Source organism: Heterodontus francisci, chromosome 35 (genome assembly GCF_036365525.1).
Source record: "Heterodontus francisci isolate sHetFra1 chromosome 35, sHetFra1.hap1, whole genome shotgun sequence".
Lineage (NCBI taxonomy): Eukaryota > Metazoa > Chordata > Chondrichthyes > Heterodontiformes > Heterodontidae > Heterodontus > Heterodontus francisci.
This window is the reverse complement of record NC_090405.1, coordinates 55,588,002-55,606,085: the sequence shown is the minus strand read 5'-3', so window position 1 is coordinate 55,606,085 and position 18,084 is coordinate 55,588,002. Positions and strand designations below refer to the sequence as shown.

General features: G+C 45.2%; 1 protein-coding gene across 5 annotated transcripts in view; it reads left to right on the top strand.

Moving 5' to 3' along the window:
* neo1a (neogenin 1a) overlaps nt 1-18,084 on the top strand; it is a 217,661-nt gene that overhangs the window by 106,629 nt on the left and 92,948 nt on the right. For all 5 annotated transcript variants that reach the window (XM_068015647.1, XM_068015645.1, XM_068015648.1 and 2 more), the window contains exons 3-5: nt 1,498-1,773; nt 3,109-3,259; nt 17,485-17,621. In XM_068015647.1, the coding sequence (XP_067871748.1) occupies nt 1,498-1,773; nt 3,109-3,259; nt 17,485-17,621 (564 nt within the window). The remainder of the gene's footprint in view (nt 1-1,497; nt 1,774-3,108; nt 3,260-17,484; nt 17,622-18,084) is intronic.

Below are 18,084 nucleotides of genomic sequence, written 5' to 3'. Positions count from 1 at the left end.
GGCTTAGCTGTGATGCCAACTTTCGTGAAGTAGGCTGACGTACTGGGATGCCGGTAACCATGGAAACATAGCATCGAGGCATCAGGAAAAGAGGAGGAAAACTAATCAATGAAATAGATCTTCTCTTCAGAGTTGCTTATTTGCAGAATGCTGAGCTGACTGGGGCACAGTGCCAGGTTGATGTTTGCTCCTGGGATGGGGGGTTAGTAGGGGCCACGACTTGTTTGTCCCCTGACCCAACAATTTTGTTGAGTTGCAGAGTGTGGGAAATGCATGAGTTTGCTTGTATTAACTCACAGAGTATGAGGTTTGCTGTGTGGCACATTCCCTAGCCTTCTGCTGTGCTGGGTCTGTTCCAAATCCCACTTCTAAATTCACTTGTTGGGCAGATTATGAAACATTACTGCAAATAGTCCTAAAAATAGTCTGGGTGTGAACATATCATCTGTGATGGTGACACTGCTGAGTTGGTATGCAGCACAGACCAGTCTCATAGTGGATTGGTGCTAATCTAGCTTATTATAAGAAAGACTTCTGACACATCGGAAAATCAGCTGAGGGCTGAATTCTTTTGTTATTAGCTTACTGATTGGAACTCCTTACTTCCCTCAGTCTTCCTCCTTCCTTCTATAGTTTACTGCTTTTAAAATCCAAGCTTCTTGTTAACTTATTGCTGCTCCCCGATTCACTCATCTCTCCTGCTTCCAAATTCGCCGGTGCTCCCCAACAATAGATCTTGAGTTTTCAAACATCTGCCACAAGCAGATCAAAAACTTCTTTTTTTGAATTGAGAACCTTGGTTCAGGCTCTGCAAATCTGGAAGTAGTGTTTCAAGGATACCAGAATTGGGTCCTCTGCTTTGATCTAGAATATTTAAAATGTTACCCATCGACTGAACTGTGATTGTTTCCTTTGGAGTTGCCATGATCAGGGAGATACCAGCTGTCATGTCTCGAAGCACAAGTAATAGTGTCAGCCTTGGCTCAGTGGGTAGTATTCTCACCTCTGAGTCAGAAGGTTGTGGGTTCACTTCTCATTCCAGAGATTTGAGCACAAAATCCAGGCTGACACTAGTGCAGTAGTGAGGCAGCACTGTACTGTTGGAAGTGTTGTCTTTTGGTCAAGACATTAAACTGAGGCCCTGTCTGCCCTCTCAGGTGGACATAAAAGATCCCACAGCCACTATTTTGAAGAAGAGCAGGCCAATACTTATCCCTCAACCAATAGCACTGAAGCAGATTATCCAGTCATTTATTTCATTCTGTTTCTGAGAGCTAGCTGTGCACAAATTGGCTGCCATATTTCCTGCATGACAACAGTGACTACACTTAAAACAAAATGCTTCAATGTCTGTAAAATGCTTTGGGATTTCATGATGTCATGAGAGGTGCTATGTAGTCTTCATTGCTGTATGTCAGGTCAGTGAGATGACTGGCCACTATCTGTTACCTGGTGTAATATCTGCAGTAAAGTGACTCATGTCCTTGCCTATTTCAGGTCTTCCTCGGTTCAGCGGTCAGCCCCAAACTGCCTCTGTGCATCAAGGTGACACCACTCTGCTAGGGTGTGAGGTGAATGGTGATCTCGTTCCATTTGTGAGGTGGGAGCATGACCGACAGCTTGTGGTGCTGGAAGGAAGGTTCCTCAAACTTCCCAGTGGCGCCTTGGAGATCAGCAATGTCTCTGACAGTGATGCTGGATTGTATCGCTGCTCTGTGGAAACCACAGGCGTCTCCAAAACTAGTGAAGAGGTGGAGCTTACAGTTTTACCAGGTAACTGTCAATCACAATAAACAGTGTACGACTGAGCAAAAGAACCAGGGGAACTGGCTGGGACTTTGGCCTTTCACCTGTGAAATCTAGCCAGGAAAGTAAATTCCTCTGATGGCCCAAAGGGTCCATGTGAAGTGAGTTTGGGTAATCCTAATCCAGTGCCAACTGCTCCTACTTTGGCATTCAGTGGGCAATCTCGCTGAGAGGGTAGAAGGTAATTAGTAAGTAAATGTAAAGTGTCATATTGTTATAAATAAAAGCAAAATACTGCAGATGCTGGAAATCTGAAATAAAAACAAGAAATGCTGGAAATACTCAGCAGGTCTGGCAGCATCTGTGCAGAGAGAAGCAGAGTTAACGTTTCAGGTCAGTCAGTGACCTTTCTTCAGAACTGACATATTAGAAATGTAAAAGGTTTTAAGCAAGTAAAGCAGGGGTGGGGCAAGAGATAACAAAAGAGAAGGTGTTGATAGGACAAGGTCACAGAGAATAACTGACCAGAAGGTCATGGAACAAAGGCAGATGGTATGTTTGAATGTTTAATGGTCTGCTGAAAGACAATGCGTTAGTACAGAGAAGGTGTGAGTTGACTGTAAAGCACAAACATTAAAAGCATTTAAAACAAAAACTGGAACAATGGGTAGGCACAGTAGAAACAAACTAACCAAACTAAAATAAAATAACCAAATAGAAAAGAAAAAAAAGAAAAATAACTGAAAATAAAAATCATGCTCTGAAATTATCGAACTCAATGTTCAGTCCGGCAGGCTGTAGCGTGCCTAATCGGTAAATGAGATGCTGTTCCTCGAGCTTGCGTTGATATTCACTGGAATACTGCAGCAATCCCAGGACAGAGATGTGAGCATGAGAGCAGGGGGGAGTGTTGAAATGGCCAGCAACCGGAAGCTCGGGTTCATGCTTATGGACTGAGCGGAGGTGTTCCACAAAGCGGTCACCCAGTCTGCGTTTGGTCTCCCCAATGTAGAGTAGACCACATTGTGAGCAGTGAATACAGTATACTACATTAATTGTTATAGTTGTGGGTAAAGGTTTACTCACAGTCCAACTACACTGTACCTGACATGTGAGTGCTCCACAGTGGAATATGTTCCATTCCTCAAAGCAAACATCCTTCCTCTCAATGGACTCACGATTCATTTTACAAGAAAGTTTAAAAATATAGTCTGTTATTCTCATTTATTCCACATTCATTTTGTCTTATGGTTTTCGATTTTGTTCCTGTAAAGTCCATGTGCTCTGTTATAATTGAAAGCTGGAACTCCGTGTAGCTGTGATAACTGGTTCACTGACAGTTCTCACTTTGTGCTTTTTCAGAGATGGGTGCAGAGCGAAAGATGAAGTTTCTCCAGCAACCTGTTCCTGTTAGTAAAGTGGCAGGCCAGACTGTAATATTATCGTGCGTGGTCTCTGGCTACCCAACACCCAACATTCATTGGACCAGGAATGCAGAGACTATCTTGGAAAGGTCTGTCATTGTTTCTATTCACAGTTCAAAGAAAGACTCTTGTAGAACAATAATCCAGACTGGGAGAGCATCAGTGATTATTCACCTATGACCCTTAATTGATGCTTCTCCATGTGTCTATCCCACTGTTCATGCCTCTCTTGCTTGTAGGATTTTTATTGGGTTGGGAATCACCGTTTTCTTGTTCTCTGGTAAAGAGGACATTGGAATGCTGTTTAGAGGTAGGATAAGGTGAAAGCACCTTTATAAAATGACCACAGTGTAGGAACTACAGCTCAGTCACTCTGTCTGACCGCCAGGTGTCCTGCATCTACTACAAGTTAATAGGTAATACAGTCCCAGAATAGCAAGAGCTGGGTCAGTCTGACTGGATTTGAGAGTTAGAGAGCATGTGGAAATGTGGGAAATGAGTAAGTTAGTAGTCGATCTCCCATGGCATTGCAAAATGGAGGGCAAATCAAGTGCAGTCTTGGAGAAACAGGATTACAGGGCAGGGAGAATTTAACCAGGATGCGCAGATAGAATTCAGTCTCCATTTCAATGTCAATTCCTCTTTATTTTGATTTGATATTATGATCTATAGCTAATTCACAGAATCACAGAATAATACAATGCAGAAGAGGCCCATCGAGTCTGCACCGATGTATTAAAACACCTGACCTGTCTACCTAATCCCATTTGCCAGCACTTGGCCCATAGCCTTGAATGTTATGACGTGCCAAGTGCTCATCCAGGTACTTTTTAAAGGATGTGAGGCAACCCGCCTCTACCACACTCCCAGGCAGGGCATTCCAGACCGTCACCACCCTCTGGGTAAAAAAAGAGTTCTTCCTCAGATCCCCCTTAAACCTCCCGCCCCTCACCTTAAACTTGTGACCCCTCGTAACTGACCCTTCAACTAAGGGGAACAGCTGCTCCCTATCCACCCTGTCCATGCCCCTCATAATCTTGTAAACCTCGATCAGGTCACCCCTCAGTCTTCTCTGCTCCAGCGAAAACAACCCAAGCCTATCCAACCTCTCTTCATAGTTTAAATGTTCCATTCCAGGCAACATCCTGGTGAATCGCCTCTGCACCCCCTCCAATGCAATCACATCCTTCCTATAATGTGGCGACCAGAATTGCACACAGTACTCCAGCTGTGGCCTTACCAAAGTTCTGTACAACTCCAACATGACCTCCCTGCTTTTGTAATCTATGCCTCGACTGATAAAGACAAGTGTCCCATATGCCTTTTTCACCACCCTATTAACCTGCCCCTCTGCCTTCAGAGATCTATGGACAAATACGCCAAGGTCCCTTTGTTCCTCGGAACTTCCCAGTGTCAGACCATTCATTGAATACTTCCGTGTCACATTACTCCTTCCAAAGTGTATCACCTCACACTTTTCAGCGTTAAATTCCATCTGCCACTTTTCTTCCCATTTGACCATCCCGTCTATATCTTCCTGTAACCGAAGACACTCCACCTCACTGTTAACCACTCGACCAATCTTTGTGTCATCCGCGAACTTACTGATCCTACCCCCCACATAGTCATCTATGTCGTTTATATAAATGACAAACAATAGGGGACCCAGCACAGATCCCTGTGGTACGCCACTGGACACTGGCTTCCAGTCACTAAAACTGCCATCTCTCATCACTCTCTGTCTCCTACAGCTAAGCCAATTTTGAATCCACCTTATCAAGTTACCCTGTATCCCATGTGAATTTGCTTTCTTGATGAGTCTCCCATGTGGGACCTTGCCAAAGGCTTTGCTGAAATCCATGTAAACTACATCAACTGCACTACCCTCATCTACACACCTGGTCACATGCTCAAAAAATCCAATCAAATTTGTTAGGCATGACCTCCCTCTGACAAAGCCATGCTGACTATTCCTAATCAAATTTTGCCTCTCCAAGTGGAGATAGATTCTCTCCTTCAGAATTTTCTCCAATAGTTTCCCTACCACTGACGTGAGACTCACTGGTCTGTAGTTCCCTGGCTTATCTCTACAACCTTTCTTAAATAGTGGGACCACATTAGCTGTTCTCCAGTCCTCTGGCACCTCCCCCGTGGCCAGAGAGGAATTAAAAATTAGGGTCAGAGCCCCTGCAATCTCCACCCTCGCCTCCCATAGCATCCTGGGACACAAATCGTCCGGACCTGGAGATTTGTCCACTTTTAAGCCTTCCAAAACCTCCAATACCTTGTCACTCCCTATGACAAATTATTAATTAACAAAGCTTGGGATGTATGGTGCCGAACTAGCAATGCAGAGTTGAGAGTTCAAATCCAACCACGGCAAGTTGCGAAATTGAATTTAATAATCTGGTAGTTTGTGAGTTGGCACCAGAAAAATGACCACAAAAGCTGCTGGATCTTTTTAAAATCCAACCGATTCACTTAAGTTCTTCAGGGAAGGGAACTTGCATAGTTTGGCCTACCCATGATTTCAGTCTCACCCTATGTGGCAACTGGGATGGGCAATAAACGTCCCCTTGCCAGTATCACTCACATCCTGAGAGCAAATTAAATAATTATTTTGGAAAGAGATTTGGTTGGAACACCAGAGTCTGTTTGCAGTGCAAAATGAGCTGGGAAATGTACAGCAGCACCACTGGCAGGAGGGTGTAATTACAGCATGACAAGTTTACATTGGCAGCTTATGTTGTATATGTGGATAAAGGAATTTATAATGGAAAAGAGATGACAGAAATGTGACAGGAGGTCTTCACATATATAATATTTTTCATGTAGGTGCAGAGGCAGTAAAATCATTGCTCAGAAGATAAGAGCAAAAGAAATAGGAACTGGAGTAGGCCATTAGGCCCTTCGAGCCAGCTCTGCCATTCAGTAAGATCATGGCTGATCTCCCAACTCAACTCGACCTTCCTGCACTGTTGCCCCATCCCTTAATTCCCTTAGTGCCCAAAACTCTATCGAGCTTTGTCTTGAAGATACTCAATGGTTGAACATCCACAGCTTTCTGGAGTAGAGAATTGTTAAGATTCTTAACCCTCTGAGCGAAGAAATTTCTCATCTCAGTCTTAAGTGACTGACCCCTTATTCTGAGACTGACCCTGTGTTCTAAATTCTCCAGCCAGGGGAAACATTTTCTCAGCATCTACCCTGTCAAGCCCCTTTGAATCTCTCCACCGATGCTGCCAGACCTGCTGAGTATTTCCAGCACTTTTTGTTTTTATTTCATATTTCCAGCATCTGCAGTATTTTGCTTTTATTCCCTTAGAACCTTATGTTTCTATTAGATCACCTCTCATCCCTGTAAACTCTAGGGAATATAGGCCTAGTCAATTCAATCTCTGCTTGTAGGACAATTCCCTTATGCCAGGAACCAGTCCAGTGTAACTTTGTTGGACTCTCTCTAGGGTAAGTATGTCCTTAGGTAAGGAGATCAAAGGTGTACACACTACTCCAGGTGTGGCCTCACCAATGTCCTGTATAATTTTAGTAAAACTCCTTACTCTTATACTCCAATCCTGTTGTAACAAAAGCTAACATACTAATTGCCTTCCTAATTGCTTGCTGTACCTGTATATTAATTTTCTGTGTTTCATGTCCAAGGACACCTATGTCTCTCTGCAAGCATTTCCCAGTCCCTCACCATTTACAAATATTTTCAGCACTGACACCAAGCTTACTATAAAAATTTGAAATGCCTTTGAATACAGAGCTGCGAGTAGTTGAGTAAGAGTTAACTTGCCTTTCCTGTGAGCAGCAAGGTTTATATTACAGCAGTAACCTTCAAATGAATCTGCCAGGGATGTTTAGAGAATGGTATCTTATTAAGTTTCCTTCTCTCACCAACTCCAAGTGTCCCATTGATACACGATGGCTCAGTGATTAAGTATATTGTCCAGTGTGGCACTGAGCTACACAGAACAGGAAGGTCTGTCCATGTTGGGTTAGTTCTCAGCCAGGGCAGTATTTGTGGTGCTACCATTGGCCTCAGTGTCTTTGGACTAGGGAGGGAATAATTAGCCTGGATTGTTGCTCCCGATCACTAACTATCCTGTAGCCCATGCTGTAAGCTAAACACTGGATGAGGATGAGAGCGAACTCAGCTGTGATGCTCCAAATGTTCAAACCTGCCAGCATGCACTGTCCAGATATGAACGACAGTGATGAGACAAGGTACTGGAGAGCACCAGCATCAAGTATAGCTACAACACTGGCATCAACCCAGCAATGTGGAAAATTGCCCGGGTATGTCCTGTACACGAAAAGCAGGACAAATCCAACCCGGCCAATTACCGCACTATCATTCTACTCTTGATTATCAGCAAAGTGATTGAAGGTGTCTTCGACAGTGCTACCAAGCGCACTTGCTTAGCAATAACCTGCTCACTGATGCTCAGTGTAGGTTACGCCAGGGCCACTCAGCTCCTGACCTCATTACAGCCTTGGTCTAAACACGGACAAAAGAGCTGAGGTGAGAATGACTGCTCTTGACATCAAGGCAGCATTTGATTGAGTATGGCATCAAGGAGCCCTAGCAAAACTGGAGTCAATGGGAATCAGGGGAAAACTGTCCACTGGTTGGAGTCATACCTAGAACTAAGGAAAATGGTTGTGGTTGTTAGAGGTCAATCACCTCAGTCCCTGGACATCACTGCAGGAGTTCCTCAGGGTAGTGGCCTAGGCTCAACCATTTTCAGCTGCTTCATCAATGATCTTCCCTCCATCATAAGATTACAAGATGCACTGCAGCAACTCACCAAGGCTCCTTTGACAGCGCCTTCCAAACCTGTAACCTCTACCACTTAGAAGGAGAAGGGCAGCTGATACATGGGAACACCACCACCTGCAAGTTCCCCTCCAAGTCACACACCATCCTGACTTGGAACTATATCACCGTTCCTTCACTGTCACTGGGTCAAAATCCTGGAACTCCCTTCCTAATAGCACTGCGGGTGTACCTACCCCACATGGACTGCAGCAGTTCAAGAAGGCAGCTCACCACCACCTTCTGGCCTAGCCAACGACCCCCACATCCCACGAATGAATAAAAGCAAAGTTTCCCTTTGGGATAGAAATCAGCAAATGTTGGAGGAGAAAGGGGCAGAACCAGGGCTTTAGAGGTTGAGGACAGAAGAGGACTGCTGTAGGCAGAGAGAATCGCCTAAAGTTTGTTTTTTTGAATGTATTTTTCCCATGTGGCCTATAGGGTGGGGTAAAGGTCAGGGAAGTGACTGTGCATCAGAGCTGTGACTGGGGCTGGGTGCGGACTGTCAGGGACTTGCTTTCAGCTGCTTTTAGGTGTTACTGGAAACAGTGGAAACAGCAGGAACGGAAATAGATGGAATCTATCGGATAAACTTTTTTTAAAACCCACTGATTTATGGCTGATTTCCGATGGAAGTGTGTGTGATTTAATGATGGTCTGTAATTCAATAATTTCTGCTGGGGCTGAGAGGTAATCGAGTGGAGCTGCAGACATCATGGGTGCTGGGAGATGGTGAATGCAGATTACTTTCCATTCAAGCTGTTCTTGCTTGCTACACATTTGCATCAGTGAATCTGTTAAAACGTACGTGTTAAAGCAGACAGTGTGCAATGAGAGGCAGCTCTCAGGTGAATGGTGCCTAGATACGGACTCTTGTGGAATACATGAGCTCTGCATCATAGCACTGTACAAGACTGGAGAAATAAGTAAGATAGGCCACATCTGTTTAAATTCCCCTTAAAGTATTGTCAGAAGTTTATAGTAAAAGTGACTATTTGCCTGTAAGGTAATCTAATCTTTTTCACCTCGTCCAAACATAGTCACAGTTTTGGCCAGACAGAACTCTATTTCCAGCCGCTCAAACTAATCTTCCTGGGTTCTGACGTAATTCAGAAACCTCTTGCTTATTCCAGTGGAGAAGATTGTATTTCCTTATTTGTGTCATGTCCTCACTCGAGTTATTATGGGTGGGGGACGGTGGCATAGTGGTAATGTTACTGGACTAGTAATCTAGAGGCCCAGGCTAATACTCTGGGACACGAGTTCAAATCCCACCACGGTAGCTGGTGGAATTTAAATTGAATGAATGAATCTGGAATAAAAAGTTAAGTAATGGTGACTGTGAAACTACCGGATTGTTGTAAAAACCCATCTAGTTCACTAATGCACATTAGGGAAGGAAATCTGCCGTCCTTAACTGGTCTGGCCTACATGTGACTCCAGACCCACAGCAATGTGGTTGTCTCTTAACTGCCCTCTGAAATGGCCTAGCAAGTCACTCAGTTGTACCAAACCGCTACAGAAGATTTGAAAAGGAATAAAACCAGATGGATCACCGAGCATCGACCTAGGAACTGGAAACAACAATGGCACACCCTGCCCAGTCAGCCCTGCAAAGGCCTCCTTACCAGAATCTGGGGACTTGTGCCAAACTTGGGAGAGCTGTCCCACAGACTAGTCAAGCCTGACATAGTCCTACTCATGGAAATGTACCTTATAGCCAATGAGCCAGATACCACCATTACCATCCCAGGGTATGTCCTGTCCTACAAGCAGGACAGACCCACCAGAGGTGGCGGGACAGTGGTATGCATTCGAAAGGGAGTTGCCCTGGGAGTTCTCAACATTGACTTTGGACCCCATGAAGTCTCATGGCGTCAGGTCTGACATGGGCAAGGAAACCTCCTACTGATTACCACCTACCACCCCTCCCCCTCAGCTGATGACTCAGTACTTCTCCACATTGAACACCAATTAGAAAAAGCACTGAGGGTGGCAAGGGGACAGAATGTACTCTGGGTGGAGGACTTCAATGTTCATCACCAAGAGTGGTTTGGTAGCACCACTACTGACTGAGCTGGCCAAGTCCTGAATTACATATCTGCCAGACTGGGTCTGCGGCAGATGGTGAGGGAACCAACAAGAGGGAAAAAAACTACTTGACCTCATCCTCGCCAATCTACCTGTCGCAGATCCATCTGTCCATGACAGTATTGGTAGAAGTGACCACTGCACAGTCCTTGTGGAGACGAAGCCCCGTCTTCACAGTGGGGATACCATCCGTCGTGTTGTGTGGCAGGACAACCATGCTAAATGGGATAGATTCAGAACAGATCTGGAAGCTCAAAACTGGGCATCCATGAGACACTGTGGACCATCAGCAGCAGCAGAATTGGTTCAACCACAAATTGTAACCTCATAACCCAACATATCCCTCACTCTACTATTACCATCAAGCCAGGGGATCAACCCTGGTTCAATGAAGAGAGCAGGAGGGCATGCCAGGAGCAACACCAGGCGTATCTAAAAATGAGGTACCGATCTGGTGGAGCTACAACGCAGGACTACTTGCATGCTAAACAGCAGAAGCAGCATGTGATAAACAGAGCTAAGTGATCTGGCAACCAACGGATCAGATCTAAAATCTGCAGTCCTGCCACATCCAGTCATGAATGGTGGTGGACAATTAAACAACTAACCGGAGAAGGAGGAGTCTGCACAAACATTCCCATCCTCAATGATGGGGGAGCCCAGCACATCACTACAAAAGACAAGGCTGAAGAATTTGCAGCTGTCTTCAGCCAGAAGTGCCGAGTTGATGATCCATCTCGGCCTCCACTTGAGGTTCCCAACATCACAGATGCCAGTCTTTAGCCAATTTGATTTACTCCATGTGATATCAAGAACCAGCTGAAGGCACCGGATACTACAAAGGCTATGTGCCCTGATCACACTAAGTAATACCCCACTGGAAATGGTTAGCAAATTCTGCAACCTTGTGTCCACAGTGACAGACAATCTGTCCCTTGATGCAAAGTTTGATACACTGTTACGGCCGAGGCGGGAGGAGTGCCTTGGCTTTCTTTAGTTCCACTGGTCACAACATATATTTAAATGTTTTACCCAGTTACCGATACGGCCAATTATATACTTTATTTTTATTTCAGAATAAAATCCACCACCAGCTTTATTTAATAAACAACAAAATTATTAATTTATTATAAAACAAGACTTATTTAATAATGATGCAAAGCTTATTAACACACAGGTTGAAATATGAAAGTTCCCTTCTAAATTAGCCCAGTACACCCACGCGCGCGTACACACACACACACACACACACAGATATATATATATATATATATATACCGGTTAAAGAAAAACAAAGTTTCCTCTGCAGAGATCTCTTCACAAAGAAAGACAAAAAAGACTGTGGCCAAATATTTGTTAATTCTTGAAGAAAAAAGGATATGATGTGGGATGTTCCAGCTTGTCCTTAATTCTGGCGTCCAAATACGCGTGGACGGCTGTCAATGGGATCTTTTTGGAGCAGTTCTTTTTAGGCGATGTCGAGGATTAGTCTAGCAAGCTTTCCAGGAGAATCACTGCATCAGAGGTTTCAGCTATCTCACTGGATTCGCAGGGTTTCTCAAAGAGGTGGAAAAAGGATGAGCTGGTGGCTTCTTCCTTAGCCAGCTTACCCCCCCCCCCGCCAACTGACTCAGAACAATATCCAAAACGAAACCAACTCTTGATCACCATAAATCTTGGCATGTCACTTCTCTGTAAACAACTCCCCTAGTCAGAAGGCTCCTGCTGTTTACTTAGCTTAAGACATGTGACTTCCAGTAAGTGTGTTTTTAAACAAAGTCCCAAAGTCCTTCCAGTGACCTGTTTAAAAAAAAAAGTCCAGCATCTGTGTAATCTCTTCAGTCTTTCAAATGAATCCAATTTCCACAATTTTTAAACACGGGTCCTCAAAACATATTTTTAAAAAATGGAAGCACTTTCATAATAACATGCATAGGGAAAGCAGCTACCACCTTTGGCCGACTTGTGAAGCGTGCATGGAATAGCACCAAGCTAATGGTTTATAAGGCCTGTGTTCTCAGCACCTTGCTGTATGGTTGTGAAACATGGGTGACTTTCAGCTACCAGGAAAAGAAGCTCAATAATTTCCATCTTCGCTGTCTGCGATGCATTATGGGTATACCCTGGCAGGACAAAATCACAAATGCAGCAGTCCTCTCAAAGACAGAGCTCCCAAGTGTGTTGGCACTAATCAAAAAGAGGCGGCTTTGGTAAATCAGACACGTCCGCAGGATAGAAGACGGTCACATATCCAAGGACTACCTGTATGGTGAGGTAGCCGGGGCACCCAAAGCTCTGCTTCAAAGATCCTTGCATACGTGACATGAGGGCCCTAAATGTCGACTATCACCTGGGAGTCAAGTAGCTGACGAAAGAGGGAAATGGCACCACATCCTCTGGGCTGGTGTGCACTACCACAGTTGCTACAGCAGCTTGGCAACAGGCACCAACATCAAAAACAACAACTCACAGTGTCACTTGGCAGCTTCACTTGCAGCACTTGTGGCAGAACCGCCTCTCAAGGATTGGCCTTCACAGCCATCAGCATCCGTGCACCAAGAGAAGATACCCCGCCTAAATGGACTGTTTGCTGCGTGTCCATCCATGTGCCCTGACAACATCCCAGCGGTAGTACTGAAGACCTGTGCTCCAGAACTAGCTGCACCCCTAGCCAAGCTGTTCCAGTACAGCTACAATACTGGCATCTACCCGACAATGTGGAAAATTGCTCAGGTATGTCCCCTCCACAAAAAGGAGGACAAATCCAATCCAGACAATTACTGCTCCATCAGTCTATTCTCAATCATCAGCAAAGTGATGGAAGGTGTTGTCGACAGTGCTATCAAGCAGCACTTACTCAGCAATAACTGACACTCAGTTTGGGTTCCGCCAGGGCCACTCAGCTCCTGACCTCATTACAGCCTTGGTTCAAACATGGACAAAGGAGCTGAACTCCAGAGGTGAGGTGAGAGTGACTGCCCTTGACATCAAGGCAGCATTTGACCAAGTAAAGTATCAAGGAGCCCTAGCAAAACTGGAGTCAATGGGAATCGGGGGGAAAACTCTCCGCTGGTTGGAGTCATACCTAGCACAAAGGAAGATGGTTGTGGTTGTTGGAGGCCAGTCATCTTAACCCCAGGACATCACTGCAGGAGTTCCTCAGGGTAGCGTCCAAGGCCTAACCATCTTCAACTTCTTTATCAATGACCTTCCTTCAATCATAAGGTCAGGTGGGGATGTCCACTGATGATTGCACAGTGTTCAGTATCATTCGCGACTCCTCAGAAGCTGAACCAGTCTGTGTCCACATGCAGCAAGACCAGGACAACATTCAGGCCTGGGCTCATACGTGGCAAGCAATATTCGTGCTGCACAAGTGCCAGGCAATGACCATTTCCAAAAAAAGAGAATCTAACCATCTCCCCATGACATTCAATGGCATTATGATCACTGAATCCCCCACTATCAACATCCTGGGTTGTTAACATTAACCAGAAACTTAAATACTTGCCTACAAGAGCAAGTCTGAGGCTCGGAATCCTACAGCAAGTAACTTGCTTCCTGTCTCCTCAAAGCCTGTCCACTATCTACAAGGCACAAGTCAGGAGTGTGATGGAATACTCTCCACTTGCCTGGACGGGTGCAGCTCCAACAACACAAGAAGTTCGACACCATCCAGGACAAAGCAGCCCACTTGATTGGCGCCCCATCCACTACCTCCAACGTTCACTCCCTCTACCATCGGCGCACAGTGGCAGCAGTGTGTACCATCTACAAAATGCACTGCAGCAACTCACCAAGGCTCCTTCGACAGCACCTTCCAAACCCGCGACCTCTACCACCTAGAAGGCCAAGGGCAGCAGATGCGTGGGAACACCTCCACCTGCAAGTTCCCTTCCAAGCCACACACCATCCTGACATGGAACTATATCGCCATTCCTTCACTGGTTCAAAATCCTGGAACTCCCTTCCTAAAAGCACTGTGGGTGTATCTACACTCCAAGGACTACAGCAGTTCAAGAAGGCCGCTCACCAACACCTTCTCAAGGGCAATTAGAGATGGACAATAAATGCTGTTCTAGCCAGTGACGCCCACATCCCATGAACTCATTCAAAACCCACCCACTTGCACAGAGTTACAATCGGGCTCAATGAGTATGTGATTGATCATAAGAGCATGTGTGAGCATGTATGCATGTGAGAGAGATTCTCTGTTTCCAAGCTGTAGCCCAGCAGGCAGCATCATTCTCTCTTTCAATATTTTAATTTGCTGCTCTCAACCTCTTCAGAAGTCCCAATAACATCCTTGCTTGTCTCATACAGATAATGATTCCCAGCTTTCTGGCATCCCACACTCGCCTTCCCTGTTTCTTGATGGCTGATGTAGCCGGCTAACTAATCCATGCTTCAACTTAAGGCAAGCTGTGTGCTGTCTTTACATAACATTTCCCGCAGTGTAGTGATATTGAGGTATTTACATAATGGGACCAAAAACTGCCAAGTATGTGACTATTTCATCTCCTGTTGGGTCCGGTCAGTCTCTGTGCTGAAGAGGCCTTAAACAAGGTGGCCCTAGAGAGAATCGAATTCAAACACAAACCACAGGACCAGGATTCAAAAACTGGACCCACATTTTATTAATTAGTGCTTAACTCCAACAGTCTTTAATGTGATGCTACCTCTCTGAATCTGGATACTATTTGCGTAATATTTAATTACAGATTCTCTTCTGAAATGCATCTTGTCAGGCCTATAAAACTGTGGTTAAATAGTATTTTGTTTTATTTTAATTCACCTTAAACCCAGGGGTTTGTTCCTTGCCAACCACTTAACATTTAGGTGTTGGAATGTTGCCCAATAATGTGCTTCAACCTCATTTATGTGTTCTTTTCTTTAAGAAAAAAAATCTCCCCACTATCCAGCATATCTTGCTTTGAGCTGAGAGTCATTTATATATCCAAGATTTTACACCAGAATTTAGTTCATTCGGGGAGGGAGAACTGCATTGGCAAAGCAACTTGGACAGATTTCAACTTTTGGCTGATTTTCTTTCCTTTTCTCTCTTAGAGGGGCTGACTGTTAAATGAATGCCCTCTGATTGGTGGCCCAAGGTGCCGTTCCTTCTGACATAGGAACAGGAGGAGGCCATTCAGCCCCTTGAGCCTCTTCTGCCATTCGTTAGGTTGTGGCTGCTCTGTATCTTAATTCCATCTACCTGCCTTGGCTTCTGTGACCCTGAATACCCTCGCCTAACCAAAGGATACTTCATGTTGATCAGTACCTCAGCTCCATTTACTGACCTTTGCTCTTAGAATCATAGAATGTTTAAGGCACAGAAAGAGGCCACTTGGCCCATCGTGTCTGTGCCGGCCGAAAATCGATCCACCTATTCTAATCCCACCTTTCAGCATTTGGTCCGTAGTCCTACAGATTACAGCACTTGAGGTGCATATCCAGATTCCTTTTGAATGAGTTGTGGTTTTCTGCCCCAACTACCCTTTCAGGCAGCAAGTTCCAGACCTGCACCACCCTCTGGGTAAAAAATGTCTTTCCTCATCTCCCCTCTAATTTTTCTACCAATCACTTTAAATCTATGTCCCCTTGTCACTGACCTCTCTGCTAAGATGAATAGACCCTTCACCTCCACTCTATCCAGGCCCCTCAAAATATTGTACATTTCAATCAGATCTCCCCTCAGCCTTCTCTGTTCCAAGGAGAACAACCCCAGTCTATCCAATCTTTCCTCACAGCTGCATTTTTCCAGTCCTGGCAACATCCTCATAAATCTCCTCTGTACTCTCTCTAGTGCAATTACATCCTTTCTGTAATGAGGTGACCAGAACTGCACACAGAACTCAAGTTGTGGCCTAATCAATGAGTGATACAGTTTCAGCATAACCTCCCTGCTCTTATATTCTATACCTCAGCTAATAAAGGGAAGGATTCCATATGCTTTCTTAACCACCTTATTGACCTGTCCTGCTACTTTCAGAGATCTGTGGACATGCACTCCAAGGTCCCTCACTTCCTCTACACCTCTCTGTATTCTCCCATTAATCGTGTATTCCTTTGCCTTGTTTGACCTCCCCAAATGCTGATCCTTGATGCTCTTATGGAATATAAGTTTATCAATTTCAGCCTTGGAAGTTTCAATTTATCCAGTATCCCCAGTGGCCAGCTACTCTACTGTGGAGGCATCACAGTGCAAATCTGTCCTCACCCAACATTCACTCATGCCCATTGGAATCACTGGACAGTGGTCACACATGAGAACCATGACTTTTTTCCTTCCATCTCCCTGAAGTGCTGGAGCTAATTGTAGCGTTTGAACCACTGATCCGACTGAGATCAGTGAACTCACTAAGAGTGTAACCTGGGGTCATCTGGTTTGCGTGCCTCAGTATGAAAGCGAGAAGTTCCTTTACCCCTGTCTCTGTGCTGAATTGATCATTGCAATGATTGTGGGTGGGGTCAGGGAGGGTGGATGGTGGGGCAGAACTACTGACTGTGTGAGTCCTATAGAATAAGGTGACGAGGTATGGGACTTTGGAGACCAGAGTTTAATATAAATCCTATTCCAGGAGTGTCACAGGGAGACGTGTCAAAGTGTTCCAGTTAATTAATTTGAAGCGAGGAAAATCTTTCAGTTATTCCTCATTTATTGAACTTTTGTGTGTTAATGAAAAACCATGACTGAAATGAGGAGAAGTTGTTATTGTGGAGTGGTTTTCTTTTGTTATTGAGAAGTTCAAGCTGTGGAGACACAAACACATTGACCAACTTTCACTTCAAGATGAATTGACCCTAAGGTGAAAATCATACAAATATTGAAATCAAAAGCGAGTAATTAAGGGTGGTGGTGGGGAGGTAGGGTGGTGGTGGGGAAGTGGGGGTGGGAGGGGGGGTGTGGCGGGGTGGGTGGGGGTGGGAGGGGGTTGGTGGTGGTTGTGGGTGTGGGAGGGGGGGTGGTGGTGGTGGGGGGAAGGGGGTTGGTGGGGGGAAGGGGGGTGGGACAAGGGGGGTGGGCGGTGGGGTGGTGGTCGGGGTGGGAGGGTGGGGCTGGTGGTGGTTGGTGCGGAGAATTCAGAGAATGAATGGGAAAGTCTGTATTTTTAAAAATTAAGTTTTGGGATATGAGCAATCTGGCCAGGCTGGCTATTTCACATCCCTAATTGCCCTGGACAAGGTGGTGGTGAGGCGCCTTCTTGAACCGCTACAGTCCATGTGGTATAGGTACACCCACAGTGCTGTAAGGGAGGGAGTTCCAGGAACTTGACCCAGCGAGGGGGGGATAGGGGAGGATATTCACCAGTTGACAGGATTATTGTTTTTTGTTCCTGCTGTTTTCAGTTTATTTTTGATGATGTTGTGTTCATACTAATGACTGTCTAAATGCTGTAGCTCCCAGAGGATTACTTTGGTCGGAGGTGGTAGTCTACAGATCGGTGACGTCACAGAAGAAGATGCTGGGATTTACGAATGTTTTGCAGAGACTGGGAATGAGACCTTACAAGCTCAGGCAGAGCTGAGTGTTCAAGGTATGATAACTGAACTTGTAATTGAGACTGTGTGTGTGCTGGAGCCACTCTCAGCGTCTTTTCTGATCGCTCTTAGTTTGGTTGGTACAGAACCTTTCTATAGGATCAGGCCACAGCCCATTTCCTAATATAACAGTGCTTCGGGCAGCGGAGGGTGTGATGTGTGTAGTTAAGGTCTGTGGGATGGATGCTCTGAGTGGAAGCTTTGTCTGTTTATCAGTGTACGTTTGGAGGGGATTACACAGAAACAGGTCATTCAGCCCAACAGTTGGGATTTATGCTCCACACAGGCATCCTCCCACCTTAATTCACATCATCCTGTAAACATAGCCTGCTATTCCTTTCTCCCTCATTTGGTAAGACTCTTCAGAAACAGAACCAGTAACAGCAATGTGTTATGTGCTGATTTGCTCCCCTCCTATTTTGAGGGTGTTGCTGGTGGGACAAGTATAATGCCTTCCAG